Here is a 22,218-nt window from a genome sequence, read left to right on the forward strand (position 1 = left end):
CCCCCGCCGCCCCGCCCGGCGGATGCGGGAGCGGGGACTGAGGGCAGTGACCTCACCACTCCCACTGCGCATGCGTACTGCCGCGCGTTCCCGGCGCAGCGCAGGGTGCTGGCGGCGCTCCCTGGCTGGGGCATGGGGCGCGTGCCCGGGCGGCGCGATGGCGGCCGCCGTGGGTCCCTCCTCATCCGCGGGCTCCCCCGCCGTGAACGAGCTTTGCCAGAACGGGCGGGAGGTCTTCCTGGAGGCTTCGCGGCTGCTCCTCACCTACGCCGACAACATCCTCCGGTGAGCGGGGCGCGGCGGGAGGCGCCCTGGGTGGCTGCCCTTTCGCGGCCGGGTCGGGCTCGGTGCGCGGGCCGGCGGCCGGGTGGCGGGCGTTGCCGCAGGGCGACTGGCCGTCCCGGCCGCCCGCCCGCCTGCCTCCGCGCGGCGGCTGCGAGGGGCCTACAGCTTCAGCCCCCGTGGCGTCCGCGCTTCGCCTGCCCCTCTCGCGGGGAGCAGCCGGCGGGGCTTTTGCCGCCGTGTCCCGAAAACGGCCCTGAGGGCAGCAGCGGCGGCGGCGGCGGCGGCGGGTGCCTCTCCCCCGCCGCGGGCGGTGGGGTGGGGGTCCGAGGGGCTCGGCTGTCCCCCCGTACGGCCAGCGCCCGGTTCCCGGCCGTGACTCGCTGGTCTCGAGTGTGCGTGGGTGCCGAAGGGGTCAGTGGGCACGGCGGGCAGAGGTCGGGCGGCAGCGGCGTGGCGCGCCCGGCGCGTTGACGGGCGCGTCCTTAAGAAAACAGAGTCCGCTTGTGAGCTTGGTAATTCCTGTCGGGTCACTAATGCCGCTTCAGAAGCAATTTATCACAAAACTCTCGCAGGCGGCAGTTTATTTCTGGGCTTGCAGAGGGACCATCTCCGAGAGGAGCCGTATGATTCAATTTTGTTACGTAACAGTGAAGTTGAAAAACATCTCGCTTCTTCTTGTCATTATTTAAAAATAAGATTACTTTTCACGTAAGTGTGTGGTGGCTTGGGTTTTTATTTCTTTCTTTATTGCTGGTTGGTTTGTTTTGAGGGCTTGTTTTTTGTGTTAAACATAAAAGCCTGCATTGGCCCTGATTCTGCAAGCATTTAAGCAGCTGAAAATTAGTGGATGCATAACAAGTAACGCTAAAATAGTAACTTGATTTTTCTGTTGCCTTTCTCTTCTGACTCGGTAAGATCGGTATCAAGAGTTAATTATAGCTGAATTTTTGCGAGGTGTCTCTGTAGGGTATACATACGCACCAGTATGTACGTTTGACCTTGATGTCTTCAGGCAACTCAAGATGTGTGAGCAGCCCCTCCCTGTCTATATCTGGTTTGTCAACCACTTGCAAAAACTGTGATGTGTGACAGAGAACAGTGGGTCCTGGGCTGACTCCTTTTAAAGAAAGAGGCGAGAGGGGAACTGAGGGGTGGCCCTTCAAGAGGTAAAGACACCACAGTAGTTTCACCCATGTACCAGGAAGTTTACGGTAGCTTCCGTAGTGGGCGTAAAACCATCCGGCATCCAGCTGAGGAGTTCAATTAGAATGCTACCAGGTGGAGGGGCACGTGAAGCTGTCTGTAAGTGTCACTGCAGACTAAGCCCTGCTGGCTAGGACTACAGAACATGTATTTATGGACTTAGGTTGCAAACTAAAATTTAGAACCAGTTTGTAATTCTCAAAGTTAAATGCAGAAGGACATGAATTAAGTCAAAGTTTTAGGTAGGCTTCACATTCTGCCTACATGGTGTGAATGAAACTAAACTTTTAAAAAATCTCTCATGAATGAGTAATGCTGCTTAGTGCAGTTACCCAGCTTTTAAGTGTTCACTTAATTTGCAAACATAATTAAAACTTCCAATTTCTTCAGGAATCCTTATGAAGAAAAATATAGATTAATTCGGATTGGAAATCCAGCATTTTCCACGAGGCTGGTGCCTGTCAGAGGAGCCGTTGAATGTTTATTTGAGATGGGGTTTCAAGAGGTGAGTATAATTTAGTAATTTCTGGTGTCTTCATCAGTTTACACGCTAAAATTTAAAATTGGAATTTTTTTTCTGCTTTCCCAGTTGCGAGGCACTAGGTTTTAAGCCAATTGCTATTGTCTTTCAGTCCTGCTTTGCAGATACCTGCAGTTAACCAACAGGAAAATTTAGATGAGGCTAATTCAGAAATCTGGTGGAGCTAGAGCTAACCTGATCTGTGATAAGACTGGCTTTCTGCTGTTCAGGTGCACTACTAGTTTGCTTAATGGTCAGATACATATCTATGCTGGCACAAAGGAAATGGTGGGAAATGGGGTGAAAACCCCTTCTCTGAGTAGCAGCCCACTATTAGGTGGATGTCAGACTGCACCATCAGACAGTAGTTTCCATACTGTAAATCTGTGTGTTGAAACCGTCATTTGGAAGGGGGGGAAAATAAAGTCCTGCTCTTCTGCTGCTTGTTCCTAACGTCAGTAGGGCTTACGTGGCCCCATAGTCAGTTAGATAAGGTAAGCTGATCTGATTAAAAATTAACCCACCCCCACCCAAAGAAATAATTTTCAGCCAATTCACAGTGCAGCTGCACAAGTACTAGTGTTGTCATGACAGCAGTGGAGGGCAACAGACTATTGAAGTAGTGGGAGGGTGGGACTTTCACCCATTTAAAACAGTTATGAAACTGTATCCTAAAATAGTCTTGAGTGAATCTTGATTCTGTTGCAGTCAAAAAGATGTATTTTGAAGATTTGTGTCCTGAAATGGTACCTGTCTTGGTGGAACTTAAACTGCCAAAGCTTGTTAAGCTAGAAGCAGCCTTTGTAATTACAGGAGAGCTGGGTTGAAAAAACAACTCTTGTTTAATGGTACAAAGCTCTTGCTCTAGCTTTGCTTTAATTTGCCTATGTTATACCACACTTCTGTATGGGTACGTACATTATGTTATTTAGGTCCAGCTGTCATGAGACCTCTGCCTTCTCTTCTGGTGAAGTTATTTAGTGTAGTTGTCCTAATTTAAAAAAAAAAAAAAAGTATGCTGAAATAAATGGTGACTGCAGAGGAAGAAATGGTCTGCGGATTTATTCTCATGCTGGTGCTCAGGAGATGACTTCTAATGATGTGTTTTGGCCAAGAGGTAGTCAAGGTAGCTAGTGAAGCACTCAAGCGGTAATAACATAGTCATTTTAAACGTTATAAAAAGCTACTCCCACTTCTGTCAGATCTTTAAGAGCATGTTGGCTCAGTCTTATTGTGTCAACTGAGGCTGGAGCTCACGAACTTATCTTCAACTGCGATAACTAAAATTGTTCCTTTTGTCTCTGCTTGGTAAGCCAACTTTTTCAATTAAAAAATGAGGACACTGCTGGGTTGATAAGTTCCATTTAGTTTTGTGGTGATTGTAAGTATTAAAGTGAAGCACTGCATCTGCAACGATAGGTGACCTAAGGTTACTGTGGATAAACAAATTACTCAGTTTAATAAATAGAAGTGCTGCAGCAGTAGAAACTGAAACTCTTAAACTATGAATTTTTCAGGATATTCATGTTTTTGGTAACCTATTTCTTCATGCTAAGTGCACTGATACTTTGGTTCTGTCATAATTACTGATCTTCTGTTATGCTACTAGCAATCATGTTGCAATCAAAAATAGGAACCCGGAAATCGAGGTGGGTACAGGTCTAAATAAGAATATTTCCCATCTGAAAACTCACAAAACCTAAAAGATATCAATATAGAAGAGAATTACCAGCAGATGCCATTCTAGGGGCTTCTTCCTCCAACATTGGGTATCCTCCTGTGTTGCCTAGCGTTTCACTGCTGTGCTGTGAGAACTGAGCATTTGTTGTTCGTTTCTGTTGTTGCTTTCTCTGCCCAACCATAATTGCCTTGTCCATGTGTGTCTCTGCAAAATAAGTTACTAATAAAAGCATGTTATTATGAGCCCTTTTTCTCTAGACTGACTGTAGGTTCTTGATCTAATAGCTTCTGCTGTGAGGGACCTAATCTGAAGGCTGAATTGTGCCAAACCTTAGTGTGCTAACTTCGAGTAAATGAGATAGCTGTTGGCAATAGATACAAACCACTGACTAGCTTAGACCTGCATTAACTGCTGAATTAATTTGTCTAAATTTCAGGGAGAAACTCATCTGGTTTTCCCTAAGGAAGCTTCGATTGAGCAGCTATGTAAAATCAGAGACTTAATTGCTGGAGAGAGGAATAGCAAACTGAATGAGTCAAATGAAATCCACAGATCAGGATCCTCTGCAACTGTGACCAGCACTGAGACAGTTGCACATCAGCCTTCAAGACCTGCTGACTCTGTTCTTGCCCCTGCCCGTCAGCAACCAGAAACATCACTTGTGCAATCTCCTGAAATGGTAATTATAACCTGAAAACTTCATAGGCACACTAATCTTGAATATAAAGATTGAAGAAGAGTTAACTGTTGGGACAGGTTGCTCAGAGAGTCTGTGTAGTCTTCAAATGTGGGCATTTTCAAGACCTGACTGGATAAAGCCCAGAGCAACTTGGTCTGACCTCGTAGCTAACCCTGCTTTGACCAGGAGGTTGGACTAGAGGAATTTTTTTTTTCCCAATTGTTTCTGAAGTTTTTGAGTGTTTTCTTCAGTCTCCATGCAACTTCAACATGAAACATGCCATAAATAGAATATTAGCAAGAGATTTTGTTGAAGATGTCCATAAATGTTTTATTGATCAGGGTGTTGTAAAAAAAAGCTGATTTGTATTGGAAGGGAACAACAAGGTGGAGGAACAAAATTGGGGGGGAAGCTAAGACTAGGACTGTATACTGTGTTTGGTATTTGAGAGCCAGCAAAAGAACAGGAGCATAATAACTGTAATGTTTATAATCGTTGGTGTCTCAGTTCATGCATTATGACCTCTGTGTAGCCTGTGAGGGCTTTCTTTTTTCACATGTGACTGTTGTGAGAGACGGGAATTTAGCCAGGCAAGGACAAATCTGTAGTTACGTAGGCTGTGTTTCCTTTGTCCAAGAGGTTGAGGTGAAGTTCCCTATCAAGACAGAGAGGCAGAGTCCTTTCATCTGACATTACCTGGCCTGATGGGAGAAGACTCTTAACACCTCATACAACTTTGAAAAAGGAAGTTATGCCTTTTGATAGAAGGTTTGAAGGATGCTTTGGTTTAACTTTTTTCTAAAGAGTTTTTCCCCCTAGAACCAGTGTCACTTCCGTCTTAAAAGCTGGTGTAAGATGAAGCCTTCTAAAAGCTTTCTTCTCATACATCCCTAAATAGAGTTTGTCTCTTTTAAATTATATTATCAGTATGTTGTTGGATGCCAAACTATGACATAATATTTCTTCCCAATACCTACCCAAGATCAGTGGAAGATAAATGGCAAAGCATAGATTGAAGTGATAGCTTTTGGGGAAAGGGAGCACTCGGTGACCCATCATCACCCATAATGTCCCTTGGAAAAGGAGCTGTTGTAGTCATTTGAATATTGAGCCATTTAATCTAATTATGTTAGTATGCCAGTAGTTGCCTTTAAAATATACTGGCTGGGTTTATTTGGAAAAAAAAAATAATTTTTTTTTTGGTCTGCTGCTTGGGTTTTATGGTTTCAGCCACTTCTGCAATAGTGGTTGGAAGTGAATTAGGAAACCTCTAGAGTGACTTGCTGCAGTACTGGTCAGTACTAGATCCTTTAAAAGTTGTGTTGATCTTGAATGAGAAAAATGTTGCAGATTTCAAATTGACACTTGATGTATTCTGAGATTAATCCTTCTCATTTGTAGTTATTCGGCCCTGTCTTATGCTAGTCATCAGAGTTGTGGATCCATTTCTCTGCAACTATTATTTTTCCATGCTTCTTGAGATTCAACATAGGTGGTGGGACCAAACTTACTACAATTTAGAGGCACTGCTAATGCAGTGTTGGCACTCTATTAGAATGCTTTATTTCAGCTGATCTCTTCAGGGAATTAGACTGATAGCTCTCTGAGCCATTGAATTTTGTCTGTATAGTCTGGAAGGAAGTCCATAAAATACCTTCTGGCTATGACTTGGCCATTTTGCTTGCACAGCAGTAGGTGTTTTGTTTTTCAGTGAGTATACTGCAGAGGTATAGTTGTATTATTGTTGTATGTGCGGCTGTCAGATGTCAGAGAGATTTAGAGTGGTTTTTGTAGTGCAAGCGTTTTTATTTCTTGCCTATGTGTTAAACCTGTGGTTCATGGGAGTCCTAGTAAGCACAGGGAAAAGTGGATTACTTGAGACAGCACAGGAATATTCCTTAATGGCACTGTTCGAGGGACATAATTCATCATTATTTTGCCTCATCTGTGGTTCTTCTGTGTTTCTTATCATAAGGCGTTCTTGAGACTCAGAAAAATGAAAGCTCTGGCTAGTCATTATTCTGGTGGATGCATTCTGATCCCTTCCTGGATGACACAGTGATTATAGGAGGAAAGAGGTATCCAAAGTTAGATTTGCAGTGAGGTTCACCACACATCTAGATGTTTGCATAAGGCTTCATTGGTATACAGTGGCTTCCATGAAACCAGTTAAGCACTTCTGTAACACTGATGGTGTTTGGCAGTGGGAAAACTGAATTGTCGAAGAATCTGGGAGAGTTTCTGCTGTGCTGAGCAATATCTCTGAACACTCTTTCTGGAAGCTGACAGAACATGAATATCTATAAGCCATTGGCAGTCCCTAACTTCCCTTATTTCAGTTCTTTCAACTTGCGTTAAAGTGAATCTGAACACAATTGGATTTATGATGTTAAACCAGTTACCTACAGCTGATGAGCTCCAGGAAGAGTGAAACCAGTTCTGTCCTGTTTCAGCAGTTACGAAAAGTAAGGACTGGTCCTGTAGTACTGTCCAGCATCAAAATGATTGCTCCTAATTTAAATGCTCCTTTGAAAGAAGTTATCTTCTGAAGAGTTCTCGCATCTGTGTATTATGTTGCATTTGCTGCTAGCATCTCAGGAAAGTATGGATTTTTGATGAAACAAACATGGTAGTTAACAAGGCTAAAGACTGAAGCATGATCTAGCAGTACTACAGGCTTCCCCCCAAAATATGGCAGACTCTTAATTTTAAAATCCCATTTCACTTTGTGTTGTCCCCCTTTAAATGGGAGTAAGTAGTTTGCTGAGCTACTATCTCCACTACTATTAACTTTAGCTATTTATTTTAGTAGATATGGGTGTACTTCATTGGGTGCAATATGTAGTTACCACTAAGTGACACTTAGGATAACTGACTGAAGAAGCCTAGTTCTTATGTTTGATTTCTAGTGAAATAACATTGTTCAGTATATGGTCACAGGGCTATGTATTCAAATCTGTATCAGAGCTGATCTGTGAGAGAAGGAAGTAGAAATAGACAAGCAGCATTTATGAATACGAAATAGGAAAGCAGTGTTCATCAATAGTAGAGTTCTGTGAACTGGTGCAGCAGTGTCCATGAAATGGAATGAATTACAGGTTCTTTTGTGGATTTCAGGTAAAAGGTGTCCAAAAGAAGTGGGGGCAGAAGTAAGTAAAAAACTTTGCTATCAGAGATGTGTTTTCTCTTCTCCCTGAATCAGTATGCTTTTCACTCAGGACACCATTCAGAATGCTCCAAGATTACAAGGCTGGCTTTACAATTTGGGTGGTGGTGTCTGCAATTTTTATTGATATCTTTACAAATAAACATTTCACCTACAAAGAAATGTATAATGTAATAAGTATAGAATTGTGATTGACAAGCTAAAATAGGAGAGCTTGGTTCTTCTGTTTTAAGGTGTCATAAATCATCTTTTGACTGAAAATCCTTTTGCAGGCTGCAAATATCTTGAAAACAATTCAGACGAAATTTGAGCATCTTGTGTTGATGTATGAGAATCCTTCTATTCAGCAGAAAGCACTAGCTTCAATTCCCCTCCAGCAATTGAAAGGGAAGGCTCAGAAAAAGCTAGCACAAGCTACAAGACTGGACAAAGGTAATGCTACCAAGTTATAATGTGTATGAAACTAGAAATATTCTTTCAAACATCTGGTTGATGCATGTATCTACTGTGCTCTGGGTGTGTGGATTTGGTCATATATCTGCACGTTCCAAATGCTGTCTGTAAATTACAATTACCTTCTTCCTAATTTTCAAATTTTCTACTCTTCTCTCTCCTCATTTCTGTTTTTTTTTTATTTCATTTTGTCATCCATCCTTTACTGCTTTCACATAGAAGTTTTGAACTCTTAATTTCTGAATTAGTAGTAAACAATGCTAGGGAAACAAATGGGCTGAGTACATACTGTTATATTCCTTGCATCCAGAGTGAAGTAGCTACAACAAGAGGAGGCGAGCTTCTTGTTTGAGTAGTCATTGTTTTAAAATTGTCAGAGTGCAGTTTTCCCATATGTACTACAATGCAAAATTCAGAATAAAATTTCAAGTGCCCATTCTCTTTTTAAAGTTATATTATTGGCGAGATTTTGCACCAGACCTTTCCAAGACACAACTTGATACAAAGAATCGCCTTTCTTGCTAATGCTTAAATAAATGGGGTTGTTCACATGCCATTCTCTAGGAGCTAGACGTGAAATATAGGCATAAATATTTGTGGCATCAGTGGCTAAAATTCATATTTTCTTCATAAATGCAAATTTGTTTTGAATGTACAAAGTCTTTGTCAGTTAAAAATGGCTATTTCTATTTTCAAGTGAGAGTTCTAGATTTGTTTCAGCAATATAGTGAAATCTTACTTGTATGAGATAAATATTAAAAAAATACATGCTTCCAAGACCCTATTTAAACAAAAAATCATTTTTACTGTGAATCTTTTGATAGAAGACTCTGTTTGAAGCAGTTCTGCTAACTTGATGGGAGTGCTGTTAATTTGCTAACCAAAAATAAGCTTTTCTCATAATTTTTATAAATGACTTTGTGATGTCTTATACAACCACACACTAATATGGAATTGTGCCTTTGGCATCAGGGAACTTTTTGACACTGGATTTTCTTAATAGTTTTTCTCTTTATAAAGCTATACTGTGAAGTAGGAAAACAAGTACAAAGCATTCTCATTCAGCAGCATAGGACAATGCAATGGGTAAAAGAGACTTGGCAGTAATAAATGAAAACTATTTAAATTCCTTTAAAAAGGAAAATAAAGACAATATACCTCTGAGACTGCTCTAGTTCTGCTGTGCACATTATTAAAAAGGGGAAGGAAGGAGGAGGGTGGTGTTTCCAGGTGGTGCTTCCCAACCCATCAAGCTGATCTATTCAAAATGGCTTCCAGACCTTAATTTAGATACAATAAAGGGAAAGGGATGGATCTGCACTGTTTTGGATTGTGACAGTTTGAAAGCATTTTTAAAGAGCTTTATAGAAACATTCCTTTGGGAATAGACTGTGTATGAGATGTACAGGTAATTGGCCCTTTCAGCTTATTTGGTTTATCTGTATCGCTGTATTAAGACTGTCACCTGTGGAAGTAACTGCTTAGTGCTGGGGGACACTTGTTTTTAGGACTTCCCTTACAATGCATAATAGGTATTTTTGGCTCATAAAGGCTAGGAAGATTATGGTCATTTGGTCAGAAGTGTAGACTTTTTTTTTTTTTTTACTGTTTCCCTTTACCACTTTCCATTAGAAAGATGAATTGTGCAGTCAAAAATAGCTGCATGTCACAGCCAACTGTTTTCTGTTCAAATAAATCACGTTTGTCATTCTTTCCATGCAATGTTTTCGTGAAGGATTCATTTTACAAACCAAGACAAGAATATTCATATGATAGCAGTCATATTTCATGCATGGGTTCTGGTTTGTATGTTGTCATCCAGGAAAAGAGAATATGGCTTGTGCTCGAAATCTTCTCGTTCAGTATTTAGCAGAAAGTTTGAATATACAAGCATATCCATTTTGTAAGCAATAACACCTTGTCTGACTGTTTCAGCACAAATGTTTTTTCACATATAATAAGTAAAAATGGAAATTTTACTGCAATTAAAAGTCAGGTTTTCTTGCAGTGATTAACAGATCATCTTTTCTCATGTGCTTCATAGTCTTGGCAATCTGTTTAATAGAGTTAGGGCCCCCACAGAGTCTTTTGTACCAAAGACAACTACAGCTTCGGAGGAAGATGTGAATTGAGCTTAAATAAGTAAAACACACATCTTACCTAGCTTTTCTTCACCATCCTGAAAAAGGAGTTGGTGCACAAATTTGGTGCAACTTTCTTTAAACTGCATTTTTATAAACTTATTTTTATATCTTTGTAGTCATTAGACCTGTCCGCACTGTGACTACAAGCAAACTGTAGTACATAAAATAACCAGGTATTAATATCTATGATTGAAGTGTGGCCTAGGTGATGGAGTTAATAGGAGGACTTATTTGAATGTTTATGAATCTGAGAAGGAAGAGTATCTCTCTGGGCATTGGAGCAGAATATACATTAAAAGACTGTAAGGAGTTAGGAGGGGTGGATCTCTTTTGGAAGACTGGATTTTTAAATTTTTTTTATTTAGGTAAAGTGGGGTTATTTCCAGGTGGTGGAACAGTGACAGTGTGTGAGTAGATTCTAACACCTGTTGTGAGCACAGGAATATGGGCCAGAAGAATCTGGTGGTCTAGAGTGATGAAATCTGCTAGAGTAGAAAAATAAAGACATCCTGTGTCTATCTTGGGTAAGCTGACAAAGGTGTTTATTTGCTGAATTTATAAACAAACTCAGCTTGTTCACATGGAATATGTGTATGTTCTACCATAATTAAGCTGTGTTTGTAGAAAGTATGTTTGTATTACACCTGGTTGTCTAGACTGCTACCAGTGTCTGGTTCTTTGCGATTATGAAATCAAAGCAATTGTTATCTCTAGTTTAATAGCTAAGAATAGGAAAAGAGTATTTATAGAATCATAGAATTGTTTAGGTTGGAAAAGACCTTTAAGATCATTGAGTCCAAATGTAAACCTGACACTGCCAAGTCCACCAGTAAACTATGTCCCTAAGTGCCACATCTACATGTCTTTTAAATATCTCCAAGGATGGTGAATCAACTACTTCCCTGGGCAGCCTGTTCCAATGCTTGACAACCCTTTCTGTGAAGAAATTTTTCCTAATATCCAATCTAAACCTCCCCTGCCGCAACTTGAGGCCATTTCCTCATGTCCTATCGCTTCTTACTTGGGAGAAGAAACTGACACCCACCTTGCTACAACCTCCTTTCAGGTAGTTGTAGAGAGTGATAAGGTCTCCCCTGACCTTCCTTTTCTCCAGGCTGAACAACCCCAGTTCCCTCAGCCGCTCCTCACAGGACTTGTTCTCTAGACTCTTCACCAGCTTCGTTGCCCTTCTTTGGACCCGCTGCAGCACCTCAATGTCTTTCTTGCAGTGAGGGGCCCAAAACCAAACATGGCATTCGAGGTGCGGCCTCACCAGTGCTGAGTACAGAGGAACAATCACTTCCCTGCTCCTGCTGGCCACACTATTTCTGATACAAGCCAGGATGCTTTTGGCCTTCTTGGCCACCTGGGCACACTCCTGGCTCACATTCAGGCATCTGTCAACCAACACCCCCAGGTCCTTTTCCGCCAGGCAGCTTTCCAGCCGCTCTTTCCCAAGCCTGTAGCGTTGCATGGGGTTGTTGTGACACAAGTGCAGGACCCGGCACTTGGCCTTGTTGAACCTCATACAACTGGCCTTGGCCCATCAATCCAGCCTGTCTAGATCCCTCTGTAGAGGCTTTCTGCCCTCAAGCAGATCAACACTCCCACCCAACTTAGTGTTGTTTGCAAAGTTACTGAGGCTGCCCTTGATCCCCTTGTCTAGATCATTATTAAAGATATTAACCAGAACTGGCCCCGGTACTGAGCCCTGGGGAACACCACTTGTGGACAGCCGCCAACTGGCTTTAACTCCATTTACCGCAACTCTTGGGGCCTGGCTGCCCAGCCAGTCTTTTACCCAGTGAACAGCACACCTGTCCAAGCCATGAGCAGCCAGTTTCTCCAGGAGAATGCTGTGGGAAATGGTGTCGAAGGCTTTACTGAAGTCCATGTAAACAACATCCACAGCCTTTCCCTCATCCACTAAGCAGGTCACCTGGTCAGAGGAGGAGATCAGGTTAGTCAAGCAGGACCTGCCTTTCATAAACCTGTGCTGACTGGACCCGATCACCTGGTTGTCCTGGATGTGCTGCGTGATGGCACTCAAGATGATCTGCTCCATAACCTTCCCTGGCATTGAGGTCAGACTGACAGGCCTGTAGTTTTCTGGATCCTCCTTCCAGCCCTTCTTGTAGATGGGTGTCACGTTTGCTAACCTCCAGTCAACTGGGACCTCCCCAGTTAGCCAGGACTGCTGCTGAATGATTGAAAGTAGCTTGGTGAGTACTTCCACCTGCTCCTTCAGTACCCTTGGGTGGATCCCATCTGGCTCCATAGTCTTGTGTGTGTCTAAGTGGTATAGTAGGTTGCTAATAATTTCCCCTTGGATTATAAGGGCTTCATTCTGCTCCCGGTCCCTGTCTTCCAGCTCCGGGGGCTAGGTACCTGGAGAACACCTGGTCTTACTATTAAAGACTGAGGCAAAGGCGGCATTAAGTACCTCAGCCTTTTCCTCATCCTTTGTCACTGTGTTTCCCCCTGCATCCAATAAAGGATGGAGATTCTCCTTAGCCCTCCTTTTGTTACTAATGTATTTATAGAAACATTTTTTTATTGTCTTTTACGGCAGTAGGCAGATTAAGTTCTAGCTGGGCTTTGGCCCTTCTAATTTTCTCCCTGCATAACCTCATGACATCCTTGTAGTCCTGAGTTGCCTGCCCCTTCTTCCAAAGGTCATAAACTCTCCCTTTTTTTCCTGAGTTCCAGCCAAAGCTCTCTGTTCAGCCAGGCCGGTCTTCCTCCCCGCTGGCTGGTCTTTTGGCACACGGGGTCGGCCTGCTCCTGCACCTTTAAGATTTCCTTCTTGAAGAATGTCCAGCCTTTCTGGACTCCTTTGCCCTTCAGGACTGCCTCCCCAGGGACTCTGTCAACCAGTCTCCTAAACAGGCCAAAGTCTGCCCTCTGGAAGTCTGAGGTAGCAGTTCTGCTGACTCCCACTCCTTACTTCTCCAAGAATCAAAAACTATCATTTCGTGATCACTGTGCCCAAGACGGTCCCCAACCATCACATCACCCACAAGCCCTTCTCTGTTTGCAAACAACAGGTCCAGTGGAGCGCCTTCCCTAGTTGGCTCACTCAGCAGCTGTGTCAGGAAGTTATCTTCCACATGCTCCAGGAACCTCCTGGACTGTTTCTTCTCTGCTGGAAACAGGAGCAGAAAAAGAATTAACACTCTCTTCTGAAGCCCTGGAAGAATATGAGGGGCATGAGGAACTTCACGGGGCTTCACTGTATATTTAACTTGTTTTTCTGAGCAATTTCTTATTCTCGCTCTAGCTGTAGTGTTTAGGGGTGCAGTTTTTTGTTCTTTGCATATACAGTTTGATGTTATTCAGTTTTGAGAAGTTAGATTTTCTTTCTTGTGTGTGCTTAAGTAACATATGAAGCTTTTTTATAATGAGACTTCTAAAATACAATAAAGGCCCGGGGATGGTGGTTTATGTAGATACTGGAAAGTTCAACTAAATTATTTTTCCATTTGACCTAACTGTGTGTTGTGTAAATTTTACAGGTGCAAATGTGAATGAAGAGGACTTCTTATTGTTGGAGCTGTTGGACTGGTTTAAGAATGACTTTTTTCATTGGGTAAATAATCTTCCTTGCAGCAAGTGTGGTGGGCAGACAGAGCCTAAAAGTGACTACTTATTGCCTACTGATGATGATCTAAGGTGGAATGTCAGAAGAGTGGAAAATCATTACTGCAACCAGTGTCAGTTCTGTAATAGATTCCCAAGGTGAGCACACAAAGATTTCCTTGTCTTTTTTCTTGTCTTTCAAGAAACAGCTTTGCATTTGTATGTTTTGTGAAAAAGTGATAAGTTGTTGGTTGAAAGATTAGAGAAGCCATTTTAAGTAACATGATAGGATGGTTGATGAACCAGCAATCGCTCTGTAAGATCAGAGATTTTTAAAACCAATATATTGCTTTCTTTTATGTGGCCTTGTTCTGAATACTTGTCTGATTTTCTTCTTAATTTTTTTTTTTTTACTGTTAATTTGGTAAAGTACAACTTCTAAATAAAATACGTTAATATTGGCATAGTATATAGGTAGGTTTTTGTTATTTCAGGGAAAACTTTAGCTTCTATGGGAAATCACAAAGGGTAATCCACATCTTTTGCTGAGTGTATAGCAAAAGAGAAAATATCCAGGTTTTTGATATTTTTGCTAACTATCAAAAGCACCAACGTACAAAAATCATATTTTAAGTTGAAGTTGTCATGGTTTAACCCCAGCCAGCAACTAAGCACCACGCAGCTGCTCTATCACTCCCCTCCTCAACTGGGCTGGGGAGAGAAAATACACCAAAAGGCTCATGGGTCGAGATAAGGACAGGAAGAGATCACTCAACCAATTACCATCATCCATCAGACTCATCAGCAAAACAGACTTGACTTGGGGAAAATTAACTTAATTTATTGACAGTCAAACTGGAGTAGGGTAATGAGAAATAAAACCAAATCTTAAAACACCTTCCGCCCACCCCTCCTTTCTTCTTGGGCACAACTTCACTCCTGAATTGTCTACCTCCTCCCCTCCAGTGGCACAGGGGGACGGGGAATGGGGGTTGTGGTCACTTCATTACACATTGTCTCTGCCACTCCTTCCTCCTCAGGGGGAGGACTCCTCACACTCTTCCCCTGCTCCAGCATGGGGTCCCTCCCATGGGAGACAGTCCTCCGTGAACTTCTCCAATGTGGGTCCTTCCCACGGGCTGCAGTTCTTCACGAACTGCTCCAGCATGGGCCCCTTCCATGGTGTGCAGTCCTTCAGGAACAGACTGCTCCAGCGTGGGTCCCCCACGGGGTCACAAGTCCTGCCAGAAAACCTGCTCCAGCGTGGGCTCCTCTCTCCACAGATCCACAGGTCCTGCCAGGAACCTTCTCCAGCGTGGGCTTCCCACAGGGTCACAGCCTCCTTCAGGCATCCATCTGCTCCAGCGTGGGGCCCTCCATGGGCTGCAGGTGGATATCTGCTCCACCGTGGACCTCCCTGGCCTGCAGGGGGACAGCCTGCCTCACCATGGTCTTCCCCACAGGCTGCAGGGGAATCTCTGCTCCGGTGCCTGGATCATCTCCTCACCCTCCTTCTTCACTGAACCTGGGTGTCTGCAGGGTTGTTTCTCTTACATGTTCTCACTTCTGTCTCTGGCTGCATTTTCTGTGCCCACGGCAACTTTTTTTTCCCCTTCTTAAATCTGTTCTCCCAGAGGCGCTACCACTGTCACTGATGGGCTTGGTCTTGGCCAGCGGTGGGTCCGTCTTGGAGCCGGCTGGCATTGGCTCTGTCAGACATAGAGGAAGCTTCTAGCAGCTTCTCGCAGAAGCCACCCCTGTAGCACTCGTGCTACCAAAACCTTGCCACGCAAACCCAATGCAGACATCTAAGTCAATTTTGAAAACTGAAAAAAACCAGGTTCATTTTAGTCCTGCTATAAACATGTGATGGAGTCATGTGAGTCAAAGTAAAAGTGGCATTCTGCTCCCCCTTGTTTTGTGCAGTACAGCAATCATTTCCATTATCTTCTGTGGACTGAATGGCACTGAAATCTGTTCAAATCATGACAAGGACAGTCATGATCTAAAGATTTTGAAAGGTGAAATGCATTTTCAATTATTCTGGTTTTGTTTTGTTTTTCTACTGTAGGTATAACAACCCGGAAAAACTGCTGGAAACCAGACGTGGACGCTGTGGCGAGTGGGCTAACTGTTTTACACTGTGTTGCAGAGCTGTAGGTTTTGAGGCTAGATACGTCTGGGACTGCACAGGTATCGGTATTCTAGAATATTGTAATGTTAATACAAACCTATGCAAAATGAGGTTACATATTTTATGGTTCTTAGATTATATTAGTCATCAGGCAGCATATAGAGTTATGCAGTTCAGCTAACAAAGACAATATAAATTCAATTTCCTGTCTTGCCTAATGAGATGAAATATAGTTCTGCAAGTAAGGTTAGATGATTGACTTCAGAATGGTACAACCTTTAGTTGAATCTAAGGGACTATGATCCTAAGATAGAAAGAGAAAGCTCTGGTAACTTTCCTGAATGTTGATGAACAGAAAACGTGTTCTTTCACCTGTTCCTTCATTTAATAAATCAGGAAAAGTTACAATATCCTACAATATTAGAAGAGAGGATCTATCCTTATAATTCATTGTTTATTCTTGACCTTTGTTATATAGATCATGTGTGGACTGAAGTATATTCTTCATCTCAGAAAAGATGGCTTCACTGTGATCCCTGCGAAAATGTCTGTGATAAACCTCTTCTTTATGAGTCTGGGTGGGGAAAGAAGCTCTCCTACATAATTGCATTCTCCAAAGATGAGGTAGGAGTAATGATGTTAATAATAAACAAGCTTGCCCTGAGGCAAGTGTGTGATATGTTCCATCTTAGTGTGATTTCCAGAATTATAGAAAACCATACTTTGATTAGCTAGCCTCTTTAAATGAAGCAAGATATATGGGAATACCTGGTTGCTTTATTTTCTTCTTCAACTTGTGCTTGAGGTTGTTGATGTCACCTGGAGGTACAGCTGTAAACATGAAGAAGTACTCTCTAGAAGGACAGCCCTCAGTGAAGCTACACTACGTGAGACAATTAACACACTAAATAGAACGGTATGTAGCTTTTCTTAAATTGATTTTTTTAAGTGAAACCTAAGTGTATTTCCAGAATGTGAAGTCCTTGAACAAAGGAGTGCATTTAGTAACCTGATAGGAGTGTCCATGCACTATGGAATATAAAATGCTGCTAACTATACAGACCTCATTTTACACTGAATACATAAGAGTCAGTCACAGTGCTGAACTTATGTGAAATAAGATAAAGAGTGGTATGTAAGAGGATTATCGTATTATCTCTTACATAGTCAAATGTGTGTATGTGTATATATATATATAAAATAGATACTGTTTGTATGTATTTTTTTCTTGATGGCTTTGGAGTAGACTTGTGCATCAACAGATGTTGGGGGTAAACTACAACTGCTTTGTGACTATGTGGACTCCTTGAGGGCAGCTGAGCATTTTCCACATTAATAATGCTATAACTTAAAACAATAGTATTTATAGTTATAAGAAATGTAGGCCTAATTTGTTTTCCATGACTTTTTTACAAGTGCTGGGAAGTGGGAGGAATAATTCACAGGCTGTTTCCAAGACTTTCAAGAAGCGTTGATACCATGTGGCTCTGAGCCAAAGCTCTCCTGATACACTGTTCATGCCTAATGTCCCCAGAACACATGGAGCCATTAGCACCTGCATGTCACAGTCACAGAACCCGAGTGCACTCGGCATCTCTCTGCGAAGCTTTTACCACTCTCTACTTGGGACAGGATGGACTTTTCTTGACTCAATATACTAGAATACCACAAAACCTTCAACCACCTATGAGGCTCCATTTTTGTCCCCACTTCCTTCCAGGGCTAATTCCTGTGCATAGAAACTTTAGTTCTAGTGATAGTATACAGCTGATGGCTTAATAAACAGATTATGCCTTTGCAGAGGCCTGCTGACTTGAGAGTTATAGCCAGACACTTAAGAGTGTGAAGAACTGAGCTGAACTTGTGTTTGAGGCCAGGGCTTGAAATTGTTTTATCAGTAATGAAGAATTAGAGTCACATAGTGGAGTGGAGCATTGAGAAGGCTGACCAGAGTAGCAAAATAAAAGGAGGTAAAGGATCAGAAATTCAAGCTGAGGAATGCACGCCATTTGTGCAGGGTTGCCGGAATTTAATGGCATCCTCTCTGAGCATTGAACCCTTGTTGGTTACAAACTGATCTGAGGGGCCTTTCTTCTGATCTACTGGCAATAGAAGCAAGTGACCAGACTCTTCTTCTCCACCAGTTGTCTGTAGAGAAAGAACAGTGGAAATGGGGCACTAGTAAGTTGAAAAATTACTCTTGACAATATTGATGGAATCAGGAAAGTATATGCAACTGACTCATGGGCTGGCTTGCCTGACCTCCTTCTCACCTCAATGGTGTCACTGTAGGATCATGCTCTTTCACTTACAGAAGTTTAGAGAACTCCAGTAAAAAAATGCATTGCCATCTCCAACAGATGGTGCTGCGTGTTGTTTCTTGGCCTGTTTCTTACTCATTTCCACCTGCTTCATAAGACTGTGCAGCTCATGAGCTGACATGAGCACTTTCCAAACAGAAAGAACAGGCATTCTGGTTATGTCTTAAGTGAAGACTTCATTAAAAACTGAGTACAGGGAAGAAAGCTATACACGTGCTTCCAAGACACTCTTGTATTTCTCCTATTTTGTTTCTCTACAGGTGGAAAATCCCAGCCCTTTTTTCTCTATGCTGCACGCTTTCCCTACTGCTTTCCAGTATTATTAAAGCTGTCATGTGATTTTATTAGAACACCTTTGTCAGTCTTTTTAATGGTATCTTATTCTGAGGAACAATTTACTCTCCCTTTCTAGAAGCTGAATGATACTCACACTCCCCTGCTCCCACACACACTTCCTTTTGCCCAGTAGCTGTTCAGAATGTTTGATTAATTTATTAAATTAATAATAAATTTAATCCCTGTAAGTAACTGCTCTTACTCCTTTTTTTCTTTTGTCTGTTATAGCTGGAATTGGATTTCAGGCGCTTAGAGGCAGTTTGCCATCAGATTGCTACAAGAACAGGGTTTTTTTCATACATTTGTCGTAGTCAAAGGGCCTTTCCTAAAGTTCATACTAAGGTGACAATGCAGTGGGACTCAAGGGGCCATTAAAAAGTTGCTGTCTGAGGATCTCCATGTCATATTCAGCAGCTTCTGTGGTCAGTAGAGGCTTAAGGCAGCTTACCCCTGGAACTATCAAGACATCTTATAGCAGGTTGTCATTACTCTGCTCAGTCACAAGTCTCTGTTTCCGCTAGTATGCTGTTTCCTTCACTGCAACCTGTTCAGCAGATAACTGATGTAGGCAGAGGCCTCCACTAACTTTCCCTTTTCCCATCATCTCCTACAGACTGGTTCCACACTAAAAGGGATTATGGTCTTCGTATCTTTTGATGCAGAGTTCCAGCACTGCATCTTTCAAGCTCAATTCTTCTACTTTACAACTAAGGAGAAGCACAGTACACATTATCACCTATACTGCAATGTTAGTGAAAGTGGAATCTGAGAGATCGTTATTGTTCTTTCCTGCATAAAGAGCCATGGCTGTGGCCATTATTTCTCTGCTTGTCTGTCTCTTCAGTGGCCAAGCAGAGACCACACAACAGTTCAACGACTTGCGGTTAAATGGAAAAGAGGCAAGGATAATTAAATCTATTAAGTACACTATTTTTCTCCTCAGAAATACTGTGTGTGTTTTATTTGGGTCAGGCATTCCTAAACAGGTGTGTAGCCTCCGGATTACCAACCATCTGATGTCATTCTGTAGTACCATATCACACCCTGCCTACAAATTTTCTTCACCTATTTTGTATGGGCACTGCCGTATTCCAGTCCATTGTATGTTACGTCTATAGAAAGGAGGGAGAGGACCCTGAAATTTCCACTGCTTTCATTGGAAATTGGATGGTGGGGCAGGGAAACAAATTATTTTTTTGCTTCAGGCCTCATTTTTTGGTAGCAATTGTGAATGGTTATAGCTACAGCTAGGTCAGCTCTTAAAAGGAAAACTAGTAATTTAGGTTGAATTGCAACTATTTCATGGTGATTGACATGAGATCATAAAATTATAGAATGGTTTGGGTCAGAAGGGACCTTAAAGATCATCTAGTTCCAACCGCCCTACCTTGGGCAGGGATTGGGCAGGGACACCTTCCACTAGGCCAGGTTGCTCAAAGCCCCATCCAACCTGGCCTTGAACACTTCCAGGGATGGGGCATCCACAACCTCTCTGGGCAACCTGTTCCAGTGCCTCACCACCCTCACAGTGAAGAAATTCTTCCCTACATCTAATCTAAATCTGCCTTCTTTCAGTGTAAAGCCATTACCCCTTGTCCTGTCACAACAGCCCCTGTAAAAGGTCCCTCTCCAGCTTTCTTGTAGGCCCCCTTTAGGTGCTGGAAGGCTGCTATAAGGTCTTCCTGAAGCCTTCTCTTATCCAGGCTAAACAACCCCAGCTCTCTCAGCCTGTCCTCATAGGAGAGGTGCCCCAGATGAGATGAACCAATATTCCTTGTTTAAAGGTTTAAAATTCAATTTCTATCCTCAAATTACCTGTTGCTTACCCAGCAATGGGTCCACTTAAATCACAGGTTATCGGTCTCCTGAAATCACAGTCCTTCAGGAAGCATGAACAGCATAACTTGCACATGATGCAGAACTGATTTTAAAACTGCAGTTCACAATCCCTCCTCCTTCCTATTCCCTTTGTCTGCCAAGGAAAGGTGGAGCCTGAGCATTTATGTAGAGGGCAATACCTTAAGGAAAAACAAAAGCAGGAAGTTTGAGCCATGGCAGTTGATAGGAGTTCTTGGAATCCATTTCAGTACATGGATGCTGTTCATGACAATGTCATTTGTAGGAAATGTAGTTACAGGCAGTGTTGATCTCTGCAGAGTCTGAGCATTATGTGTGTCTTGCATGCTGCTAGCATTTATATGCAAGAGTCTACTGGGTGGGGCGGAGATGACAAGAATTGACATACTCGTACCCTTAACAGTTGAGGAACTTACTAATTTCTTGTATCATACATAGAAGTGGCCTGTCTTCTGAAGCACCCTTTTTGTGTTGAAGCACTGTTCTCTAACAGTTTTTTTTAGATACTGTTACAACTGCAGAACGAGGGCAACCAATTCTCAGCGTGGCATCACTAATTTCAGTGGTGATGATCCCTGACAGTGGGTTTCCCTGCATCAAAGTGGCTCGAAGAAAATTGTAGATTGGTATTGTTAACTTAGGGTAAGCCATATCAAACGTCCTCTGAGCTGGAGTGAGATCTGTAGTACTGTATATGGATATCCAAAGTGTCCAGGCAAGTGTTAGATTCAGAAAGGCCTGGTGTTTCATGAGGAACTGCTGGAGTCCCTGCTTGACATCCATCAACACAAGCAGAGGTGTATTGCCCCCTTGCTGTGTTAGAACTGGTATTTGGCAGCTGGAATTTGTTCAGCTGGAGCTGTTTCTCATCATTTCTCTGTATCTACTTTCCTTCATCCAGTTCCAGATTGTTGTCTGGAACAAAAGCCCTTCAAATGCCTTTTTTCTGATCCCTAATAGCAAAACTTTCTGGGGTCAGGACTGCTTTTGAGGTAATTGGCATACTTATTGGCCTGAAGTTTCAGGTCCTAGTGGGCTAAGTGTGCATGCCTTGGGCGATCGCCGAAGTAGGAAAAAAAGAAGATGTGTAATCATTTGCATACTCAATGTTGAACTTAATTTTCCAACCCTGTGGGGGTGTATCCACAATTAAGGAAAAAGGCTTCACATATCAGCTATGTATATTTGATGTGAAAATCATGGAGACAGAACCCCATCCTCTCACAATGAATTTTTTTTTAAGTTATGTACCCAAAAAATGCCCATAGTTTTATTCATGTAGGTAAAGAAATCATGTTATGTAATTCTTTCTCTTTTCCACTAATTTACCTGGAAGTGTAGGTGATATGCTTTTGTCAGTTTTCTGATATCTGCAAAAATATGAATGTCATTGTTTGTTTATGATAGAGTCAGTCACTGTGAAATAACTCTTTCAGAGACTAACTGAATCTTTTTTTCGGCCTTAATCACAAACCCAAGACTGTTGCCAGCCAAATCACTCCACCTCAGAGAAGAAAAGTTTGACCCCAAAATTATGCTTGCTTTCTCTTTCCCCCAAATAGTATCAAGAACAGCTATGGTATGGAATACATATGAATAGCTATGAAATATGCTATGGAAGTGTTTTATCATCCAAGCAAATGTATTACAAACGTAGCACAAACCTTATTTTAAAAGAAATCCATGTAGTTAGATCATGCAAGTTCACAGAAATAGCACTGCTGTCGAATAACTATGCAGTTATGACTGATTTATATTTGCACCTGTGGTATAAGATTAATGTTTCTAACAGTCAGTCTAGACTTTAAATGTTAGTCTATTTTTTCAATTCTTTTTTCCCTGTTGGTGTCACTGTAGACC

At 42.2% G+C, this 22,218-nt stretch overlaps 1 protein-coding gene across 2 annotated transcripts in view; it reads left to right on the forward strand.

Moving 5' to 3' along the window:
- Positions 1–18: 18 nt before the first annotated feature.
- The window catches only part of NGLY1 (N-glycanase 1), a 31,326-nt gene continuing 9,126 nt past the window's right edge, over positions 19–22,218 (forward strand). Inside the window, exons 1-8 of one of the 2 annotated variants that reach the window (XM_052797894.1) lie at positions 19–285; positions 1,879–1,993; positions 4,126–4,368; positions 7,807–7,966; positions 13,647–13,869; positions 15,782–15,903; positions 16,323–16,468; positions 16,650–16,760. In XM_052797894.1, coding sequence (XP_052653854.1) covers positions 23–285; positions 1,879–1,993; positions 4,126–4,368; positions 7,807–7,966; positions 13,647–13,869; positions 15,782–15,903; positions 16,323–16,468; positions 16,650–16,760 — 1,383 coding nt within the window. In that variant the 5' untranslated portion in view covers positions 19–22. Of the gene's footprint in view, positions 286–1,001; positions 1,452–1,878; positions 1,994–4,125; positions 4,369–7,806; positions 7,967–13,646; positions 13,870–15,781; positions 15,904–16,322; positions 16,469–16,649; positions 16,761–22,218 lie in introns of those variants that run through there. The other variant, XM_052797904.1, reaches the window with a different exon arrangement.

The sequence above is a fragment of the Harpia harpyja genome, chromosome 1 (genome assembly GCF_026419915.1).
Source record: "Harpia harpyja isolate bHarHar1 chromosome 1, bHarHar1 primary haplotype, whole genome shotgun sequence".
In the NCBI taxonomy this organism is placed as follows: domain Eukaryota; kingdom Metazoa; phylum Chordata; class Aves; order Accipitriformes; family Accipitridae; genus Harpia; species Harpia harpyja.